Source organism: Malaclemys terrapin, chromosome 1 (assembly GCF_027887155.1).
Source record: "Malaclemys terrapin pileata isolate rMalTer1 chromosome 1, rMalTer1.hap1, whole genome shotgun sequence".
NCBI classification, from domain to species: Eukaryota; Metazoa; Chordata; order Testudines; family Emydidae; genus Malaclemys; species Malaclemys terrapin.
In genome coordinates this window covers 312,451,591-312,474,757 of record NC_071505.1, presented here as the reverse complement: position 1 = coordinate 312,474,757, position 23,167 = coordinate 312,451,591, and the positions used below count along the sequence as shown (strand labels likewise).

The 23,167-nt window shown below is 42.2% G+C and overlaps 2 protein-coding genes across 2 annotated transcripts in view; one reads left to right on the top strand and one right to left on the bottom strand.

Moving 5' to 3' along the window:
• The window catches only part of LATS2 (large tumor suppressor kinase 2), a 114,100-nt gene extending 96,892 nt beyond the window's left edge, over nucleotides 1–17,208 (bottom strand). The window contains exon 1 of the mRNA XM_054015465.1: nucleotides 16,531–17,208. The gene's annotated coding sequence lies outside the window, so the exon portion shown is untranslated. The remainder of the gene's footprint in view (nucleotides 1–16,530) is intronic.
• A 75-nt stretch (nucleotides 17,209–17,283) lies between these two features.
• SAP18 (Sin3A associated protein 18) lies at nucleotides 17,284–22,509 on the top strand. Its single transcript, XM_054015467.1, has 4 exons — nucleotides 17,284–17,431; nucleotides 17,541–17,650; nucleotides 19,969–20,091; nucleotides 21,476–22,509. Exons 1-4 carry the CDS (start codon nucleotides 17,360–17,362, stop codon nucleotides 21,630–21,632), a joined length of 462 nt encoding a protein of 153 aa, XP_053871442.1. The 5' UTR covers nucleotides 17,284–17,359; the 3' UTR covers nucleotides 21,633–22,509.
• The last annotated feature ends 658 nt before the right edge of the window (nucleotides 22,510–23,167 follow it).

Here is a 23,167-nt window from a genome sequence, read left to right as displayed (position 1 = left end):
GTGATATAACTTGGTTGGAGTGGTGAATGCTGTCTTCTCCCTGGAACTCGGATCCAACAGGATTTGCCAGTACCCTTTCATGAGGTTGAGTGTCATGATGTACCTGGCTATTCCGAGGTGGTCAAGAAGCTCATCGATCCAGGGCATTGGGTAAGCGTCGAACTTTGAGATTGCATTTATCTTCTGGAAATCTATACAGAATCAGAGGGTCCCACTGGGCTCTGCAACCAACATAATGGGACTGCGCCACTGACTCTGTGACTGCTCTACAACCCCCAACTTCACCATCGGTCCTCTTTCTCAATGACCTCCCGCATCTGTCGCGGGAGTGGGCACCTGGTCTCCCAGACTACGTGCCCGGGGGTCGTCTGGATAGTGTGCCACATGACTGAGGTGTGGCCTGGAGCGTGGTGAAAACTGCGTGGAAGGCAGTCAGCAGGCACCGAGCGTGTTTCTGTTGCTCGGCCAATAGGGTGTCACCCAGTTGTAGCTCCTCAGTCTCAACCATATCAGGAACCTGGGAATCTAGGGCCGGCTCAGGAGGATACAGGGCAATCAACAGTCCCTCATGTGTACACCAAGGCTTCATGAGGTTTACATGGTAGATCTACTTCTTCTTTTTCCAGTCCAGCCAGTGGATCTCATATGTGACTGGTCCCACCCGGCGGACTACTTCTTAAGGGTGTTACCAACGGGTGAGGAGCCTCAACTCTTCTGAGGGAAGAAGTAGGAGCACCCTGTCTCTGGGCTCAAATGTGTGGGCTCAGGCCCCCTAATTGTAGTTTCGTTCCTGGGATCCTTGGGATGCCTGCCGATTCTCTTTTGCAAGGGCACCTGCACAAGCAAGGTGTCCCTGAAATTGCAGGCCACACTGCAAGAGTTCCTGCGCGGCCGATGGCCTGGCTCCCAGGCCTTTCTCATTAGATCCTGCAGCCCGTGGGGCTGCTGGCCGTACAGAAGGTCAAAGGTGGAGAATTTGGTGGATGATTGGGGCATTTCCTTGATAACGAGCAATAGCGGTAGGATCAGCTGGTCCCACTGGCATAATTCTTGCAGGGGAAACTTTTGCAGCGTGTCCTTTAGGATACTGTTAAAACGCTCAACCAGCCAATCAGTCTGGGGATGATACACCAAGGTCTGTAATTTCTGAATGCCCAATATTGTGCACACCTGACAGAGCAGCTGGGAAGTAAAGTAGGTTCCCTGATCAGTGAGGATCTCCCAGGGCAGTTCAACTCGAGCAAATATCTTTACAGCTCCACCGCAATGGTGCGGGCAGTGGTGTTCCATAGCGGGATAGCCTCGGGGTAGCAGGTAGTATAGTCCATCAGGACAAGGATATAACAAAGCCCAGCATTACTCTTCAGGAGGGGCCCCACCAGGTTCAGCGTGACCCGCTCAAAGACCACCCCCCAGTATCACCAGTGGGACCAAGGGAGCTTGATACCCCCTATGGGGCGGCAAGCTGGCACTCGGGGCATGAACTACAATAACCTCTAACCTCACAATGGACCCCCAGACAGAAGTGAGATAGGATTCAGGCCAGTGTCTTCTCTTGTCCCAAATAGCCAGCTGTGGGAACGTTGTGGGCAAGCTTCAAGACGGCTTTCCTATGAGAGTGAGGACAGCCAACTGGGTCCGAATTTCCTGAATTCGAGGGTCCCGATCAATGCGGTAGAGGCAATCACTTGTCAGCTCGAATTGGGGCCACTGTGCAGCCCTCAGGGGATCAGTCAGGTCTCCCTCAACCTGGGCTACCTGTTGGTAGGCCCAGCTGAGGGTGAGGTAGTCCTTCTGGTCTCAACAAAAATCTGAAAAGGGCGAGGGTCATTGCAGGATCCTCCTCCAGGAGATCTGGTGGCGGCGTTGGGACCTTGGGTTCATCGGGGGTCCCCCTTGGGGTTCCTCAGCCTCATCTCCTTCCACCATGGAGAGACAATTGGTTTGCCCACAGCCTGAGTTTATGAGCGCCGTGACTCGTTTTTGCCCAACTTCCACTGTGGTTGTTAGCTTCGGGGTGGACTGTCTGTGGACATGAGACTCTCCAGTATAGACTCGGCCAAAGCTGCAGTCCATCTCAGGGCATTCTCAGTGTAAGTGCCTAAACTGGCCACAGGAGAAGCAGGGTCCCACCTCCAGTTGGCCTGGTCCCTCCACGGGGGACCACCTCCATGGAGAGACTTGGTTTATGGTCTTGACTCTTCTTATGAGAGCCATTGGAACGTCTGTGCCATGCAAGCTCAGGTCACCAAGGGGCATCGCTGGCCCCAGCATCATGGGTTTGGACTCCAGGGTGTCGTTCGGCCTTGGGCCTGGGCTACCTTGCTGTGCCGGGGAGCATTGAACCGGGCACTGAGGATGGGGCTCAGGCTCCTGGCCCAATAGTGGTCTCAGCAGCCAAGAAGTCCTCCATTAAGGTGACAGCTGCACTAAGCGTTGTGGGTTAGTGCTGGAGTACCCAGGACCTCCCCAGGGTGGGAGGACATGGACGAACTGTTCTATGGCACTCTCGCCGGCCATCAGGGTAAAGCCATCACCACCAGCAGAGGTCTTTTATCTCCTGGGCTACGACCCACGGCCGGGACCCCGGTGGGTAGGTCTTAGCCGGAAATTGCTGGCAGAAGGTCTCCAGCGTGATGTCCAAGGCATCTAAAATGGCCACCTTCACACATCCATAATCCCACCGCAGGGGTCAGGTCGCTGCTCACATTTTCCATCAAGTGTAGCAGGTTAACAGCAGTGCCTCCCACTTTGAGTCAGTGGGAGGCTGCTCCACCTCACTACACCTGTAATCAAGGCAGAGTTGCAAACAGTTAAGAGTCTCTGGGCCCAGAGCCTCAATCGGGACAGGGCAACAAATAGTTTAAAGCCCAGGCATATAGTAAGGGCAGGGCTGCCACGGTCCGTGGGCCCAGGCCCTCTGTCAGGGCAGGGCCACAGTTTAAAGGTTCTGATCTACAGTCAGGGCAGAGCAGCACAGATGTTGGGTGTCCTAGCTCTGGCAGACAGTCAACAAACGCAGGCCTCATGAGTTGGAGAGGGGAGGCTGCCACTGCAGGGGTTGGTTGGCTCATTGGGGGGCCTGGGCCCACCCGACTGCACCAGGCCCTGATCCAGGGCCCTAACATTAGTGTAGTATTCCACCACTGGGTTAGCAGGGAATCCAGCTGCAACACATTGACTGGGTCTCCAACAGCAGCACAGCCAGACTAGGGTCAGTTGCCTTCCTCCCCTCCCCTCAGGGTGTACCTGGATCGGGGGGGGGGGGTGTCCTCTGTTTCCTCAGGGTAGAAGGCATGGGGCAGTCCCAGCAACTCTTCTGTGGTTTGGTCAGCGGGTGGCTCCAGAGGCTCTGGCCAGTCCTCAGCTCGGCAGGGTGCAGTCTCCCAGCTTGGAAGTGGGCAGGAGGCATCTGTTTCCTTCAGCAGCTACAGCCCAACTGAGCTTCAGGACCCGCCCTTTATACTTCCTATTTTGCCCCTTAACTTCTGGTGTGAGGGGTGATCACAGCCTGGCTCCCCCCACCAGGATTCAGAGTGTGGTCCCACCCCCCGGGGCTCAGTGGGAGGCCACTCTTCCTCACTACAATGTCATTAGACCTCTTTGGAGGAGGGTTGGATGACAGTGTAAAAATATCAGGAGTACTTGTGGCACCTTAAAGACTAACACATTTATTTGAGCATAAGCTTTCATGGGCTACAGCCCACTTCATCAGATGCATAGAATGGAACACACAGCAAGAAGGTATTTATACATACAGAGAACATGAACAGGTGGAAGTAGCCATACCAACTGTAAGAGGCCAATCAATTGAGATGAGCTAAAATATGCCAATGACATAAGACAACTTCTTTACACTAGGGTTCCCATTATTGCTGCCACTAGTGGAGCTGGACTGGTGGGCAGAAAAATGCAGACAAAGACATAGGATAGCACCAAAAAAAGTCCAAAGTGACAACCTTACTAGCTAAATTTTGGTGAGATATTCTTAGGATTTTGGATGCCCTCTCTACAACATATGATCTCATATGCTGCTTTTCAATTTTCCATTTACTGCAGTGACAACCCTGTTTATTCCTTACCTACAGTATATCACAATTTCACTACCTAGTTGATTCAATACAAGCAGTGAGGGAAATAAGAGTCTATTGGTAGAGTATTACCCAAGTTATAAAATCACTTTATTACTCTATTGTGTGCCTAACATTTCTGGAGCACTGAAACAGATGTATTTTTATAGTGAAATGACAGCATGTATTAATGAAATCCAGGTTCAGATTCTGGCAAAAATTTTCTTCCTTAATTTTATATTTTTGTAGCTTTAAATCTACTGCCCCACTGGGAAAAAATCAACTGAATATTTAGTATGCCTGTCCATCAGAACTTAATGTATAGCACTATGACTACATTTTATTCAATATACATAGGAGGAGGTTATCGTATGTGACACTGGAGATTGAAAATTAAATTTAACAAAGTAAGTTTTAACAAATTCCATCTACTCTTTCTAGTATGCATTTTAGAACCAGGTCTTTATGGAAGATGGTTAGAAGACTAGGGCCTAGATTCATCATTGCATTACTCCAGTTTTATGGAAGCGTAACTCCACTGAGTTACTCCAGTGGAGTTACAATGATGTAAAACTGAATAGCATCATGAAAAGACTCCATCTTTTTACCTATAAACTTAGCGAATTTGATATGGAGTCACTGAGACACAACAAACACGGAGCATGTTAATACCATTTTACAGTGTCTTTTTAGAATATAATCACACATTTAAATACAAGCATGCAACTAAGATCATACCTATCATCCTCATGAAGTTTTCATGGCAAGAAACTAGGGTGAATAAAAATTAATGATTTTAAAAAAATAAGATTTTTTTTTATTTAAATCGGATTTTTTGGATAAAATGCTTTTTGAGGGAAAAAAACCTATCTAAAGATAATTTTAATTAAGATACATTATAGCTCTAAAATATCTCATCATGGAATAGGGATTATAAATTCTAATCCTATAGTATGAGACAATATATTCATGTAATGTTTAAGAAAAGTTTTGTAAATGAGTTCCAATAGTTCATGGATTAGGAACCCAATCTTATGGGGTCCCAGGGGCTTCTGTATAGATTATTTGGGTTAATCTTTCTATCTACCCAATGGGATTCAGTGCTCGGAAAAGATACAATCAGAGATGCTCAGTTTTCCACAGTTTGAGAACTGCATTTGTGTCTCCAGAGAGAACATGCTTGTTAACAGCAAAAATGTTCTTAAATAAATAAATATATAGAGATGAGAAACAACAGACCTCAACCCTATTGTCCCTCTGCAAATTTGTGTACACAGACTCAATCCCTTACCTCTCTCGAAAAGTGCAAAGTTTCAAAAAGTTCAATGAATAGAAGATGGTTGGGGGCAGATTAGATCTGGACAAGGAGAAGAAGTCTGGAGATAAATGTAAAAAGGGAGGGACAGGCAGTAGAAACAAAAGTTAAACTGTTGGAGCAGCATGTTCCGGAAGTCTTGAGGTCTTTCTGAGTGTAGCCTTCATTGATTTGAGATCTACTATACCATTCTCTCACTAGAAGGGAAAACCTATAATGGCAGCAGGCTGTAAAAGAGACCCAGTTTGGGAATATTTTAATGAAGTTCCTCTACCTGTGGGTAAGACAGGCATGCATGCACAATGCAAACTGTGCAACAAAGAAATGCAAGGCCTGGTTGCCTGAATGAAAACAACATCAAGAGAAGTGTTCCTTCTCAGGAGGAAGCTGCGTTGAAGATGACGAAAGGAACATGTCTGAACATGCCGGATCTTCAGGTTGGTAAACTTTTTTATTTCATACTTCTTTCTTAAGGACTGCCTGTCTTCCTTCTGGACTATTCTTGAATTCTCACGTTTGAGCAAAAATGATAGTACCATAGAGTAACAACTATCATTTTAGATGCAGTTGTGAAAAAATAAATACCGTATTTTCCGGCGTATAAGACGACTTTTTAACCCAGGAAAATCTTCTCAAAAGTCGGGGGTCATCTTATACGCCGGGTCTCGTCTTATAGGGCGGGTGCTGAAACTTCCGAGCTGGACTGGAGAATCTGCGGTCGCCGCATATGGTGGGGGTAAGTGTGCATTAAGAAGAGGCACCCCACATTGGCCAGAACTCGAAAAACATGTAGCAGACATGGTGAATGAGCATCGCCAAAACGGTTATGTAGTGACACGAAATAAAATACGTTTGTTTGCACTTCAGTGGGCCAAATCTAACCCAGATCACAGCAACAGATTTAAGGCCACTGTATCCTGGTGTACTAGATTCATGGGAAGGCATAATATGGTACTGAGGCAAAAGACGAAAATTGCCCAAAAATTACCTGCAGATCTTGATAGCAAAGTAAATAGTTTCCATCAATACATAATACAACAGCGCACTAAACATGGCTATGCGTTAAGTAGTATTGGAAATATGGATGAAACTCCAATGAATTTTGATATGGTTGGAAATAAAACTATCCATCAAAAAGCTGAAAAAACAATTTTAATTAAAACAACAGGACATGAGAAGTCCAGTTTTACAGTGGTACTAGGATGCACAGCTGATGGCGCCAAACTGAGACCAATGATTATTTTTAAAAGAAAAACAATGCCGAAACTCAAGTTCCCTGTTGGTTGTTTTGTACATGTGAATGAAAAAGGCTGGATGGATGAAGAAGGGGTAAAGCTATGGCTTGATAATGTATGGAGCAGGCGACCAGGTGGACTTATTCAAAAATGTAGTCTACTGGTGTGGGATATGTTCAGGGCTCATTTAACTCCCAGCACCAAGCAAAGGCTTGCAAGACTAAACACAGATGCGGCAGTTATTCCTGCAGGATTGACATCGTTGGTACAGCCACTGGATGTGTGCCTAAACAAGCCATTTAAAGATCGCATTCGAGAACAGTGGAGTGAATGGATGGTTAGTGGCGAAAAGTCATTCACAAAAGGAGGAAACATGCGTGCTCCACAGTTGGATGTTTTGTGCAAGTTTGTCATAAAAGCCTGGAATGATATTGATGCAGAAACAGTAATCAAGTCTTTCAAGAAGTGTGGCATATCAAATTCATTAGATGGTATGGAGGACGACTACTTGTGGCAAGATGAAGAGGAAGCCGAAGCTGAGACCACACCATCTGATACGGAATTCGATACATAGGATGACTGCCTTACAAATGTATCACAAGATGTCATTGATGTACTTATGATATCAGATGACGAACAGGAGGATTTTGAAGGCTTTTAAAGGGAAACTGTCACGCCAGCAAAACCTGTAAAAATACCGTAGCTTGCAGTTATGATGGGCGTTGCTAACTCGCCAGGGACTTGCCCGGCACTTGCTCTCTCTCTATTGTTTGTTATCTTCCTCCTATCATCATCAGTTCCAGTTTGGTTGACAGCTTAGAAAACAAACAGCATGGCAGCTCCCATGGGTTTATTGTCTTATCCTTCCTTTCAGCTTTAGAGTGAATTAGGAAAAGTTTAATCCACTTGCACTGTTTTATGTTTACATGTTTGATGACAAACAGCCTTATGTTTATAAGTGACAGTTTTCCTGCTAAGTACCTGCATGTCATAAGCATTTGAATTAAAATTATCATATTGAAATCAAATCTGATGTTTTTTTAATTTTTATTTGGTGTGTGTTGGAAGAGGGGTAGTCTTATACGGCGAGTATATCCCAAACTCTATATTTTAACTGGAAAAGTTGGGGGTCGTCTTATACGCCCAATCGTCTTATACGCCGGAAAATACGGTAGCTGAAATAGGCAGATCTCCCTTTTACAATTTCACCTTTAAAGTAGTACTGAGTGTCAGTGAATGCAAGGAGTAATACTAAATGAGCAGCATGGTCATAATAATTAAATAATTGCATTGACTTATTTTGTTTAGGAGAATCCATCCTCAACAGGATTCTGAAGACTATCCACCTTCAAGATCACCTTTGTTTTCTATAGTTTCAGAGTTATCTGCCAATGATAGTGTTTCAGTCACATCATATATGTCACATAGCCACAGTACATCATCTGTAGCAAAAAGAAAAAAAACCTCCATCATCCAGAAATAACCATAGATAAGTTTGTGATAAGAACCAGCAGATTACAAAAAAGAGGTAATTGATGAAAAGATTGCTCAGTTTGTTTATACAACAAACTCTCCTTTCCATATGATTGAGAACCCACACTTCATTAACATGGTTCAGTCGTTACAAACAGGTTACAGTCCACCCAACAGAGCAGACGTTGCAGACAAATTGCTGGATAAAGTGTATGAAAGAGAAATTGAACAGTGTGCAAAAGATCTAGAGGGTAAAATTGTTAATCTGAGTCTTGATGGGTGGAGCGATGTCCACACTGATCCTGTTGTATGTGCTTGTGTGACAATAGAATAGAATGTCTCCCTTTCAGAAACAACTCATACATCAGGAAATGCACACACAGCAGAATACTTACAAGAAGTAGCAGTAAAAGCTATAACAAACTCTAAAAAAAATTCAAATGTCTAGTACGCAGCTTGGTCACAGACAATGCTGCAAATGTATCCAAGGTGAAAAATTTTTTAGAAGAGAGTCCCAAGCTAATAACATACAGTTGCAGTGCTCATTTGATGTACCTCCTAGCCAAATGGCATGGCTACACTTGCAGATGTAGAGCACTTTAAGTTAAAACGGCCTTCGTAGAGCGCCATAGGGAAAGCGTTGCAATCTGTCCACACTGACAGCTTCAAGTGCACTGGTGTGGCCACATTTGCAGCGGCATTGGGAGCGGTGCATTATGGGCAGCTATCCCAGCATGCAAGTGACTGCAACGTGTTTTTAAAATGGGAGGGGTAGGGTGGAGTGTGACAGGAAGTGTGTTGTGTGTATGTGGGGGGAAAGAGAGTGGGTTGGGGGGGGCTGAGAGCATGTCAGCACACTGTCTTGTAAGTTCAGACAGCCGCAGACCCTTTCCTTCCCCCCGCCTCTCTCTCTCACACACAGCGTTCCACAAAACGGCTTGCATGCCAGCTGTCAGAAACAGAGCTTTGAAACGGCATTTCCACATTCCTACAGGAGTTCAAAACATTGACAAGAGTGGCCACTTGACTTAAGGGGATTATGGGACGTTTCTGGAGGCGGATCACAGCACAGTAATGCAACACCTCGTTCACACTGACACCTGGGCGTTATAGCCAAGGCTGAGGTGGAGTACCAGCAGCACTGTAGCTGCGGAGTCAGAGCGCTCTACATGCCTTGTCAGTGTGGACGGGTAGTGAGCTAGTGCGCCCAGGGCTCCTTTATTGCGCTGTAACTCGCAAGTGTAGCCAAACCCAAAACTTCCGTGTTCCAGAAATAAAGGCTAATGTTATTGAAATTGCAAAATACTTCCGTAACAACCACTTTGCAGCAGCTGCTCTGAGAACCAAGCTAACTCTCCCACAAGATGTGCGATGGAACTCACTAGTGGACTGTTTTAAGCACTATATCAAGAACTGGCCTAGTCTGATGACAGTTTGCGAACAAAATCATGAAAAAAAATAGATGGCACTGTCACAACCAAAGTTCTCAACATTGGGCTTAAGAGAAATGTTGAACACATGCGGAGTACCCTGAAGCCTATTTCTGTAACGTTGAACAAAATGCAGAGAAATAGCTCTTTTATTGCTGATGCTGTTGAAATTTGGAAGGAACTGGGTGAGATCTTATAAAGAGAAACATGCAATGACGGAGTTAAATTACAAGCATTAAAAGAAACGAATGGGACAAGCACTATCTCCAGCTCATTTTCTTGGAAATAGTCTCATTACTCGATACCAGGGTCAAACCTTAACTGCTGAAGAAGAGGAGATGGCTATGACATGGACATCAAGCAATCATCCCTCCATAATGCCAACTATAATAAACTTCAGAGCTAAGGGTGAACCATTCAAGAAATATATGTTTGCTGATGATGTTTTAAAGAAAGGTCACACCAGTGAACTGGTGGAAGTCACTTAAGCACTTGGATTCAGAGACTGTTGAAGTGATAATCTCACTTTTAACAGCAGTAGCTTCTTCTGCCAGTGTAGAAAGAATATTTTCTTCCTTTGGACTAATTCATTCCAAATTGAGAAATCGTTTGGGACCTGAAAAAGCAGGAAAGCTTGTTTTTCTTTTCCAGATTATGAACAAACAGGAAAATGAAGGTGAAGACAATTGAGTTAGCTGCAGAACCCAATATTTGAAGTTTCTCATGTTGACCTGGCTGACACAATCAATTTTTTTTTTTTTTAATATTTCATTTAACTATTTTTGTTAAAATTGTTTTTAACTAAAACAAACCTGATTTTAAAAACTTGAATGTTTAACTAAATTCAAAAATTCATGCGCTTGTTTTGTTAAAATAGTATATGTTTGCTGTTGAATACACAATGTTGTTGTTTTAGTTAAATAAAACAATTTAAATGTCTGTCTGGTGATGTTCTCCTAATACAGCATGGCAAGAAAATCCTCCAAATATTAATGATTAACCTGTTGAACTGGAGATAGTTCACCTCCCAATGACTTCATAAATATCTGCTTCAATTACCTTTGGTAAATTAAATAACCAAACAGTCATTCATTTTCTGATATAGCTGTAAAACTAACCTGAAAAGTTTTCAAAATAAATCACTTTAAAAATGTATAGTATGTACCTTCTAAAAATGAAACCTACATCTATCTCTGAGTTGTGAAGAATATGTATTAAGGTTATAACAACCAACAAGAATGCACTTTTATGTAGAAATCCATGATTAAATCGAGTCTATCTGACTAGTGATTTAAATCATGATTTAAACCAAATCCACCCTGCAAGAAACTGGTCTTTTCCGACAAAAGGCTTTTAACACTAACAATTTCCCTCCATGGTCTAAACTTAGAGGCCTTTGTAATTAGAGAAAACAAACATTACTTCGAAAACACTAATATTTTGCACTTAAATAGTGGAAGGAATGGTTATTATTGGTGCTTCTTTGTGTGTCTGCACTAGAGAACTGAGCCTTTTGCCTTTCATCTGATTTCTCTCCTCCATTGGTAGAGCCCTGCAAATCTACGGATATCTGCTTTATATCTACTCCGGGGATCACAGATGGATGAAGATCCAAATTTTATATGTAAAGCCCTGCAAATCTGTGGATATCCGTGGATCATTTTTGAAGATCACGGAATCGGATGCGGATACAAATTTTGTATTTGCGCAGGGCTCTAATTCATTGGGATTGGGGCCTGGTTAACTAAAACTGGCAGAACTGCCGTGTGATCAGTGCACGAGATGGATGGGGCTTATTGAATGAGCAGCTATTCAGTATTTTGTTTTTATATTAATTGCTCAATGAGTGGCCCCATGCCTTATTTACTGCACACTATTAAAACCTTGTTCTGAAGACAGAATTATTAATTTCCTCCTGGTCTTTTCCATGGTGCTCATCACTATAGTTATGGATTACAGAAATTAATTTAATTTCACAACGCTGTGACGTGGAATTAAACAGAGATTAATCAGAAGTGTACACTAATTTTAAGCACCCATGTTGAGATGCCTATGGGCTGATTCTTCAGAGTACTTTATATAGCACTTCATATGTTCAAATCCCTGTGTATTTTTAAAAAGTAATTTGTGATCACACACCACTGAAGAGTAGCATCTAATTAGCTGTACATGGCAACGCAGAGCAGTGTCTAATCTATACTATTGTGCTGCAGCTTATCGCCATAGTATCTGAGCATTTTCCAGTAGTCCCTTAAATAACATGACTACTATCTGTCAGATGTTTGTTCTCTCACCCTCTTCCCAAGGAGAAAATGTGTGCAATGGGATATCTCATTTAAAAAAAAATTTTTTTTAAAAAGCAATGCACACACAGCTCTCTCTTTATTTTAAAGAAGGTGCGGTAAAGAAATGGAACTTTCACTTAGAGCAAAAGATGGTGAGGTTTGTGATGGTCTCTACTTTCTGTGGGAGTTCATTCCACACCCTCACGCACAGACAAGCTTTACCCTTATTGGAGTGAGTTCCATTGTTCCAAGGGACGCAAAATTGTTGATTGCAGTCTTCATACTGGAGGTTTAGTTGATCTTTTAGATATCTTCAATGCCCTCCATCACCTGGCCCCAGGATGAGGACTGAGATCTTGAACTTGACTTGATATTCTATGGAAAGCCAACTTAGGGACCAGAGGATAGGTTTGATGTGTTTGCAGTAGCCTGATGTGTTACTGAGATGTGCTGTAGCATTCTGTACCATTTGGTGTTTCCTAAGGACCAAAGGCTTCATGCCTAGGTATATCACATTTCGGTAGTCCAGCCAAGGGGTGATGAAGGCATGAAATACTGAGGCTAACTCATTGTTCAACAGAATGGGATGGAATCTCCTAATCAACCAGAGATGGTAGACAGCATTGCTCATGGATGGTGCTATGCAAAAGCTTGGTGTCAGTGAGGAATCCAGGAGCACTCCTAAGTTACAGACTAAATTGTCCAATTGTGGGTGTGTCCCTGCAACCAGTGAGGACTGCATCATGGCTGCATACTCTACAAAACGCTTTCCTCTGCCCACCACCATCTTCTCTCTCTTGCTCGGGTTCAGCTTCAACCAGCTGGTCACCATCCACAAACTGATCGCATCTGAGCACTGGACCATCTTGGCGATAATAGTGTGATTGATGTGGTGAGGGATAGGTAGAGCTGAAGGTCATGTGTGTATTGTTGGCACTTGAGTCCTTGTCATCTGACCAGTTCACTAGTGGCTGCACGTAGATATTGAATAGGACAGAGGAGAGAATTGATATTTATGGTACTCCACAAATGAGAGGTCTAGTAGTGGAAGTGCAGTTCCAATCACTAATCATTGGGCGCATTCCTCCAGGAAAGACTAAAATCATTTTAGGTCACAGTAGGATAAGAAGTGAAGAATACTATATATCAATCAGACAAGAGCCACGTGAATGATGAAAGGATTGGAAAATATGCCTTATAATGACGGACTCATGGAGCTCAATTTATTTATCTTAACAAAAAGGGGTGACTTGATCACAGTTTTAAACATCTAACAGGTAACACAAAATGGTAATGGGTTCTTCAGTCTAGCAGACAATGTATAACAAGATCCAATGGCTGGAAGTAAAAGCTATACAAATTTAGACCAGAAAAAAGGTGTACATTTTTAACAGTGAGGGTAATTAACCACTGGAACAACTTACCAAGAACTGTGGTGGATTCTCCATCACTGACAATTTTTGAATCAAGTTTTCTTAAAAGATATGTTCTAATTCAAATAGGAATTAATTCAGGGAAGTCCCATGAGCTGTATTATACAAAAGGTCAGACCAGATGATTCCTTCTGGCCTTTTAATTTATTAATCTATTTATTTAAACTACAGGGAAATGTAGTTTTAATACTGTACTTTCGCAGCAGTGCAAACACTGTATATGTTTCACTGTAATTTGCACTGAATTTGTTGCAATAAATTAAGAAAAAGAAATGTAATAAAACGTTGCACTTATATAGCACTTTTCAGCCCACAACGGTGTGTCAGTAAATGTTACCATTATTTTACAAATGGGGAAAAGTAGGGGTCAAATTGAAAATCAAAGGTAGTGGTACTCTTCCAAGCTCCTCCCACAAACCAATTCCTGTCCACAAAATAAGCTCCACACACTTGAAACAGAAGAATATGTTGTCCGGAAGTAGATTGTGGAGATATTTAAAACATGATCATGCTAGGCTGGCTCCCTTGGATTACCTGAGCTTGTTTCCTTTTTGGGGAAAAAATAAATGGTGGAACTCTCCCAAGTCCCATCCACCCACAACACTAAAATGAGATATCGCTCACACACTCCTTTGTTACATGCTTTGATCAGTAGTGAAATTGTTAAATTAGTTGACGTTTAAATAATACATTGCTGAGACCCTGAGTTAACACCACTGAGGATCAACTCAGACTCCTCAGACTTATTTTTTTATGTTCTCGCGAACTCAAACAGACGTTGCTGCATCAGATACATTCAATTCACTTTCTAAAGGTTTCCTGCGCAACACTGAAGGCTAGAGATTTACTTTTTTAAAAACAAAAGCTTCTATTTTAGAGCACAAGGTTGCAACTTGGGAGAGTAACGCAGTACCACTGCACACCTTCAAATCTGAACACTGAGGAAAACTGTAAATGGAAGTTAACTGGCTGGCTTAAGACCACATAGCAAGTTGTGGGACAGAACAGAACAGAGAACTCCTGAGTCCCACCCCTCTATTCTGCTTTCTAGATTACAATATTTCTATTTATGTTTTCATGCTTAAACCCATGTTAAAAGTTGCATGGTTATATTTTAATTCAAAATATTCCTAACTTTATTTTGCAAATATGAGAATATATGCATTTTAAAAGAATGTAAAATTTCAGATTCAAAATCAATTTAATTTTGATTGTGAGTGTATTTCATGAATTAAAAAAAACCATACTTGAGCTTTCTTAAAACTCAGACTTGTGGTTCATTTTTCACATAAGTAAAGTGTTCAAAATCTAATAGCAGGAACTACTTAGATTCATAAAGCAGTGCTTTATTTGTTACAGCTGTTCTTTTAGGATATCTGAACCCAGACATAAATTTCTTAGTTTTGCAGCAGGGTCTGGCATAACAGGCAGATATAATTAATTTTAGCAATATGAAAAACTGCATCATCTTGGAATTCATTCTTACAAATGGTGGTGATGCTGAGTCACTTCCTTTGATAATTTAGGCAATTATAATTATAATTTAATTTATTATGATTTTTCCTAAATATTATCTACCCCAAAAGAAAGGAGATGGAGGTGCACAAAGATGGGTTGTGTTGGTTCTTGTCTCATTTTAAATGTACTATAAATCAAAATTTAAAAAAAATCAGTTTACATTAGTTTCATGAAATGTGACCTACAAAGGTTTTTGTTTGTTCGTTTTGCAATTGGACTCATGCTTTATGTTTTCAAAGAAGTCTGAAAGGTGTATGGATTTTTTTCCTGCCTATTTTTTAAACGTTGAAATATTGGAAATGTCAATCTACTGAGGCCAGGAAATGCAAATTGAAAGCATAAACTGTAATTCTACCCCTTTATTCATATGTATTACAATTTATGTGATCACATACTCCTTTTTAAACAACACACAATGTATCATATATATTTCTATAATATTAGGGCATGATTCAGAAAAGCATTTAAGCATATCAGGAAAGTACTTTGCTGAATCAGGCCTTGGATACGCAGGTGTAGCAGTTTTTAGTATGGTGTTCTACTCTGTGTATGCAAGACAGAGTCCATGGAAGTTATTTCTACATACTTAAAGAACAAACATGCTACAAATCAATTATAACAGATTTAATAAGCAGCATTATATAAATACTTACAATTAGAACATTAACTCTTTCAATAGCTACATTACTATTAATATTTCACAAATAAATCAATGAAAATATATTAAATATAATTAAATATAATTAAATACTGTGAATCAGCAAACATACATATATTTCTATGTCAGTTTACAGCAGAATTCCATGTTCTTGTACTTGTGAAGTCAGAAATATATTAACAATTTTCAAAGTAGTGTGGAAATGAAGGTTCCAAAAAAATTCTGACATGAATGTAAACAAACATTTTCTTTGAAAGAATCCTAAACTAAGTCCAGTACTTAGTGAAAGTAATATTTTAACTTTATTGATCAAGGATAGGCCATATGAAAAATACTCTCTAAAGCCCCAATCCTGCAAAGACAAACTTTCTGTCTTGAGAGCAGTCCCACTGATTTTTCACAATGTGTAATTCTCTATAAGGTTAGCGCATGAATGTTTAGTACATAGGTGGGCACAAATTAAAACGCATAAAAATCACAGAAAAGCCAATATATCATAAAACATACTCTATCAGCACGATAATTAAATTAGTACATATTTTCATTCTTTTCTACCCATTAATGTGATATTTTCCCATTCATCTTAATCCCTTGGGCCTATTATCAGGACTGTTTTATTGCTGACCCTCATATCAGAAACATACATTTATCTTTCTCCCACCTATCTGGCAGCACACAATAGTTGAGCCAAGAGTGACATAACATAATATTCAGTTCTTGGAAAAACAAAAGCATAAAATGGAGAGCACAAGTATTTGTGTTCCAGCCTACGGGAACTAAACTCTAGTTAAGATTTACCCCATTCTAATTTATTTTTTCAACTACTTGAAATTACAGCAGGTTATTACTACACATTTATCTGCAGCAGACATCTCTGTAAATCTTTCTCCCTTAGAGAAATATATGTCATTCTGTAGAAGACATAAGTAATATTAGCCTGTTATAAGCTTTTCAAAGTATTAGAAGATGCTGGGATGATTTATCCTGTAAATCTTGAGACTCAATTTGTGAATTTGAAACTGAGCAGAACACAGTTATTTTGGAACATTAGCAACACTTCATCTTCATGTGACAGATATGATCCACTCAACAGATAAGTGATTCTGCACTTACCTTTGAAACAATTCTCTTTAGGTCCTGTGAAGTCCTGCTAGCCAGCTACTAATAACTGAGATGCCCCAAAATGCAGCTACCACAACAGTAACTTGGCTGAAGCAACACAGCCTATCGGTTCGGACATATATTGTAAATATGCAAAAATATTACATAGTTTTGAACAAACAGCATATAACTGCTTGGGATATAAATAATAAAATAACTCTCAAAACAGCAAGTTACTTGATCTCAGGTGCAGGTTCAAATACCCAACTAAACTAGCGTAGGTCACCGATGTTAACTATGTCATTGCCGCTCCGCGATCATTCCGTGGTGCTGCACGCGCGAAGGCATGTCGGTGCCCGGGGGTGGCCCCAGCACTCACTGGCCCCAGTCTGAGCGGGGTAACCCCGCGGCCGGAGGGCAGCAAAAGCCCCGCCCTGGGGCTCCCTGGCGCAGCAGGGGCGAGCTCACGCGGCTGCGCTGTCTGCAGGGGCCGCGCGCAGAGCTCCCCGCACTGGTTACGCGGCGGCCACCCCGAGGGCGAGACGCGCGTGTTCCGGCCGCCGCTGGGGGACGCGCTCACGTCACTCTGGGAGCTCCGGCGCTGCCTTTGCCTCCCCCGCCCGGCCGCACACAAGCTGTGAGCGCGCGGCACTCGGGGGCGGGGCGGGCTGTTCTGCCCTACCGCTAACTTAGTGCGCGCGCGCGGGTCCTGGCTCCTCCTCCCGTATCCCGGCGAAGCTGCCGCGCTCCTCTCGCGAGTTTAAGAGAGTGCGCCCCCGAGACATCCGGGTCCCTCCCTGCCGCCCCGCGCTGCTTGGCCCGGCCGGAGCCCGGAGGCAAGATGGCGGTGGAGTCGCGGGTCACGCAGGAGGAGATTAAGAAGGAGCCCGAGAAGCCCATCGACAGGGAGAAGGTATCGCGGGGCGGGGCCGCCCAAGGGCGCTGCGGGGGGGGGGAGAGGGCCGCGCCGCGCCGCGCCGCGCCTGGGGCCGGCGCTGACGGCCTGTGTTTCCCCCTTGCAGACGTGCCCGCTGCTGCTGCGGGTCTTCACCACCAACAACGGGCGGCACCACCGCATGGACGAGTTCTCCCGCGGCAACGTGCCCTCCAGCGAGCTGCAGATCTACACCTGGTGAGCGCGGCCCTCCCCTGCGACCAGCCGCGCTTCGAGGCCTGGCCTCTCCCGAGCTGCAGCTCCCGCATAGACCCGGCCGCCTGGGCTCTTGTACTCTCACCGCTGGTGAGCTGCTGGGCCGCAGCACACCCATGAGCCGAAACTGCGTCCAATCTGCCACGCCCTCATCTGCCAGAGAGGGCCTTGCACTGTACTTGTAGGCATGTGTATTTTTATTAGAAACAACCCGTGGCTGTAATAGCTAAACGTAGAAGGAAGAAGGCTGCTGTTGTCCTGCTATGATACTGCATCGTGTGCAATCCTAATGACTGGGAATCTCATGCCTAAGACTGGAACAAAGAATTTCATATGTAACTTAACGAACTATAGGCTATTGCTAGAGATTCTGTATTTGATGTGTCAACTGACTGCCTCAGACTTTCAAAGAGCTATATGTTGGAATACTCTTCATTAATTTGGTGTAAATACACAATACAAAAGACTTCTTACTTTAACATTCTTGTACATTTGAAATTCTTTATTCCAAAGTAGGCCTAAACATTACTTTGTCTTAAAAGCTGGTTGTTTTGGCTGCCTGTAGTAACTAAGGCCATGTCTGCACTAGCACTTATGTTGGCAAAACTTTTGTTGCTGAGGTGTGTGGGGGGGAAAAAACACACCCTGAGTGACATACATTTTGCCATCATATGCGCTCATGTGCACAGCACTATGTTGCAAAAAGAAGAACAGGAGTACTTGTGGCACCTTAGAGACTAACAAATTTATTAGAGCATAAGCTTTCATGGACTACAGCCCACTTCTTACTCTGAAACTTAGCACTATGTTGGTGGGAGACACTCTGCTGCTGACATAGCTACTGCTCATTGAGCTGCTTTTATTATGTCAACAAGTGAGCTCTCTCCCATCTGTACAGAGCAGCTATACAAGCGATCTTACAGCTGTGCCGTTGTAAGCTTGTAAATGTAGACATAGCCTAAGTTCCATGTCTGTTGAAGACTACCAAAAAAGTTATCCCAAAACGTTGAGTATTGTATAGAAATTTTTGTGCTGTGATGTGCATACATTTCATGTGTGCAGTTTGAATGTGGTATTTTGTGTATTGTGGAGAAGGTGTTCTCTCTGGTGGCAACCAATGTTCTTTATGAACTCTTTAGTTCCCTAAGTTTAGTTTGGAAAACTAGTTTGGCCCCAAAGTTGCCAGAGTTACTCTTCAAAAACATTCTTATTTGTCTTCAACATTTGAAGAATGTCAAACTTAGTTATGTGTTGCTGATGCGACTTGGGAATGAACTTTGTCTAAAACTTCTTTGTCTCCAGGTACCTTGTTACTACTCCAAACTTCCCATATAGCAAAATTTCCTTGTGCATCAATGACCTAGTTGACTAAACTAACTTTTGCTGTGAATAGGTTGGAGGCCTAGTCCTGCTGTATTAATTTTAATTGGAATTATCGACCCAAACCTGGTCATTGATGTCTGGGAAATTTTTGCCTTCAGCAGAAGCCAGATCAGGCTCAGTCAACACAGTGCCCTCTATTGACTGGTTAGAGCTAGAATGAACAAAAAATTTTTTTTAGGTTTTAGTCCTGACTGTAAAGGTAATTCTGTCTCCTGTCAGGTTAGTAACCATGATCTTATTATAAGGCTGACTTTGACTTCCTCTATCATGTGTATGTACATTAAAAAAGCTTTCAAATTACAATTTATTACTTGGAGGCCTCAAATGAGATCAGGGCCCCTCTGCAGTAGATACATAGTGATGATGGGTCCCTATTGTGAAGAATTTACAGTCAAAATGGACTAGACAAAGCGTGGAGGGAAAACAGGTACCGTGAGGTGAAGTGACTTGCCCAACATCATAGTAGGTTAGTAGCTGAACCAGGATTAGAACCCAAATCTGAGTCCCAGACCAGTGCCTTATCTACTAGACCATTTTGCCTCAAGTGTTTAATTGGTGTCTTATGTCTTCAGATGTTTAGAGTAAGTCCTCGCTGACAACAAAAAAACATGCTCAGAATGTTTTAAATAACTGAATTTTTTTAGATTAAATACTTTAAAAATGGATCCTCATTGAAGCGTGTGAAGTGACTAACATGAAATATGTAGTACACGGAAATACAGAAGTATATAAAAATCTTACACTGCCCAAATGTGAACTATATATTTCCTTGCTTTTACATGCTGGTTTTGTAAGTGATAGTACATAGTTAACAAACAATTGTCACTTATCTTAAATGAGGTTTGAAATTTTTATATATTTGACAATAATATGAACCATCCTGATGAGTTGTAATGTCTTTCTTTTTTTAAATCTAGGATGGATGCAACTTTAAAAGAGCTGACCAGTTTAGTGAAAGAGGTCTACCCAGAAGCACGGAAGAAGGGCACACACTTCAATTTTGCAATAGTTTTTACAGAACTCAAGAGACCCGGTTATAGGTAAATGACATTTCTTCTCCAGATTCATAGAATATTTCAGTCAGCAGAGCTGTAAACTGTTTTTCATAAACACTTATTTAAAGTCTGATATCATCTGAAATCTAGTCCTAATAAAGAGAGACTTGCATGGTGACTGCAATGCTTCTAAAGTTTCTTTTGTTCTTCCCAAAACAACCAACATGTGTTTGCCTAATCTGCTGGTCACCTCATAGGCAACCACCCAGGATATGTACCTGTAGCATACAGTGGAAATGGAAGGCTTGTTGTTTCAGATGGTATGGGGAGTGACTAGATCCTCTATCTAATAAGTGCTTATGATTAGGGCCCTACCAAATTCAGTCATAGGATTTTTAAAATAGTAAATTTCATGATTTCAGCAATTTAAATCTGAAATTTCGTAGTGTTGTAATTGTAGGGGTCCTGACCCAAAAAGAAGTTTGCAGGGGTGGGGGGGAGGAAGGTCGTAAGGTTATTGTGGGGGGGGAGGAGGAGGGGGAAGGGTGTTGCAGTACTGCTCCCCTACTTCTGCGCTGCTGCTGGTGGCTGTGCTACCTTCATTGCTGGGCAGCTGGAGAGCAGCAGCTGCTGGCCGGGAGCACTGCTCTGAAGGCAGAGCCACTGCCAGCAGCAGTGTAGAAGTAAGGGTGGCATAGGATGGTATTGCCACCCTTACTTCTGCGCTGCTGCCTGCAGAGCTGGGCCCTGAGTGAGCAGCTGCCACTCTCCGGCCGTTGAAGGCAGTGCAGAAGTAAGGATTTGCAATACCGTGACATCCCCCCCCCTTAAAATAACTGTGAACCCCCTGCAACTCCCTTTTGGGTCAGGGCCCCCAATTTGAGAACCCTGGTCTCTCCTGTGAAATGTGTATAGTGTAGGGTAAAAGCACACACAGGACCAGATTTCACAGGGGGAGACCAGATTTCACGGTCCATGACATGTTTTTCATGGCTGTGAATTTGGTAGAGTTCTACTTATGATCTTGGGACTGATATTTCTGTCATAATGGTCCTCTGTTAACCAGTGATGTAGGCATTCACTCCTCAGTGACCAGTTAAAGAGCAGTGAATGTGTCCTGCTATATCATTTACAGTGTTTTCTTTACTAGTTTTGTTCCCTTTAACTTGACAGTTTTTTCTGAGCTAAAATTTAATGTAAATTTACATAATTGTTCTATCCCGAGTTGTACTGTTTCTCTAGTGAAGACCGAGCATGTGGAGTGTGAGGGTGCCACCTCTGTATTCAGCTAGTTGAAGACAGCATGAGGGGGAAAAAAACTAAAACCATTCACTAGGAGGTTATATTTGGGCCTTAAATGAGTTTTTAGTTGAGAGAGGTGGACTCTTTGCCTCTAATTATTAATTTGCATTTCACGTCCTCCCTGCAGGGTGAAGGAGATTGGCAGCACAATGTCAGGCAGAAAGGGCACAGATGATTCCATGACTCTGCAGTCTCAGAAGTTCCAGATTGGAGACTACTTGGATATAGCAATTACTCCTCCAAATCGTGCACCGCCCCCATCAGGACGCATGAGACCATACTAAGTGACAAAGTGTCACTTTGTTTAAAACTGATCACGTATATTTCCCTTTGATAGTACTTGCTGCTTGAAACAGGCTCTTTTTTGTTTTTATTGCTAAGCAAGAACATCTGAGAACACACTTAAGCCTTGGAAACATGAGTTACTTTTAAATCTTTATTTTACTCTGTTTAGAAGGAAAATATCTTTTAGCAGCTTCATAATCCTTTTCATAGTAGTTATGGTTTGAAAAGTAGGAATGTTCAGTGTTTCACAGTCTCTAAAATATGAGCAGCATAACATAGAAGTGTTCTTTTCTGTTAGAAACTGTCATGTTTGGAACAAATATATTGCTATGTCATCCAAAATTTAGTGTCTGTTTTTAAAGATTAAATCAGGTCTGCGTAATAAGTGTTTAATTAAACTGTTAATGTCAGGAGTTGTTTCAACAAATTGTGGCCTCTAAAATGGGGAGTGAAGCTTTCCCTGAATGACCCTGTAACTGACTCCTTTGTGGGATGAATGGAGTTAATGGGGTGTTTAACTCTGCAAAGTCATAAGAAAATTGGGCTTTAAGTCTTTTTAAGATAATTTCATCTTTAGTGGTAAGTCTTTCTCAGCTGAGTGAGATTCAGGGAAAGACATGGTATCTTCTAAATTGATGTAGCTGTTTCAGATTGTAGAGAAACTGGCAAAACTGGTTAGCTAATTGATCTAAGGCATAAATACACCACATTGTAAAATGTCAGTTGGCGAGAGATCTAAAAATCTTAAATTCCAAATGCTACGGTTACGTTGAATATTTCTTAGGGATGTTACTATACTACGAAACTTCACTGTTCAAAGTATGTCATGCTCCTTGGTTAATCTTTTGAAGAAGTAAACAATCCCTTTCTTGCTCATTTCACTTTGAATTCCTGTAAACTGCTGCTTTTGACTTTTAAATAACAAAATTTCAGCTGGAAAGAACTTCAGTGTCAAACACTAAATAGTCCTCTTTAAAACTCAGCCATACAGCTGTAATCTCTGCAAAGGCAGCTCCAAAACACTTCCTGTATGAAAAAATGAGATTTCCCCCTTTCCCTGTCATTTCTTCCTTTGTCTACAGTTTACAGCAAAAGCAGTTAGTGGCGAGGGTTCCTGGGCTCGAGTCTGCTTTTCTTTACTCTTCAAATATATCCACTTTACTCAGAATGGTATGTTAACAACTTGCCTTTTCAGTGTCTGAAGGCTAAATTACTTAGTAAAATTTAAAACAAGCATTTCTAAGGTCAAAGGGGTGACTTCACTGGAAAGTGATAATGTAAATACTGAAAATCAGGGGCAGGTTCTAAATTAACTTAATTCTTACTCATAGATGTAAAGTAGCAGAAGTCTTTTTGAAAATCCTGATGGTGGCTTATACTGAACTGAATGTGTAACAAGTTTTTCTTTTCAACAAGACAGGTGCCTGGAAACATCATAGTTCCTTAGCCACTGCCCCCCTTTCCTGTTGTTCCTTGATTCTTAGAACTGTATGGGTGTTAAAAGGGAGTCCCGAAAGCAAAGACTGACTTTAAG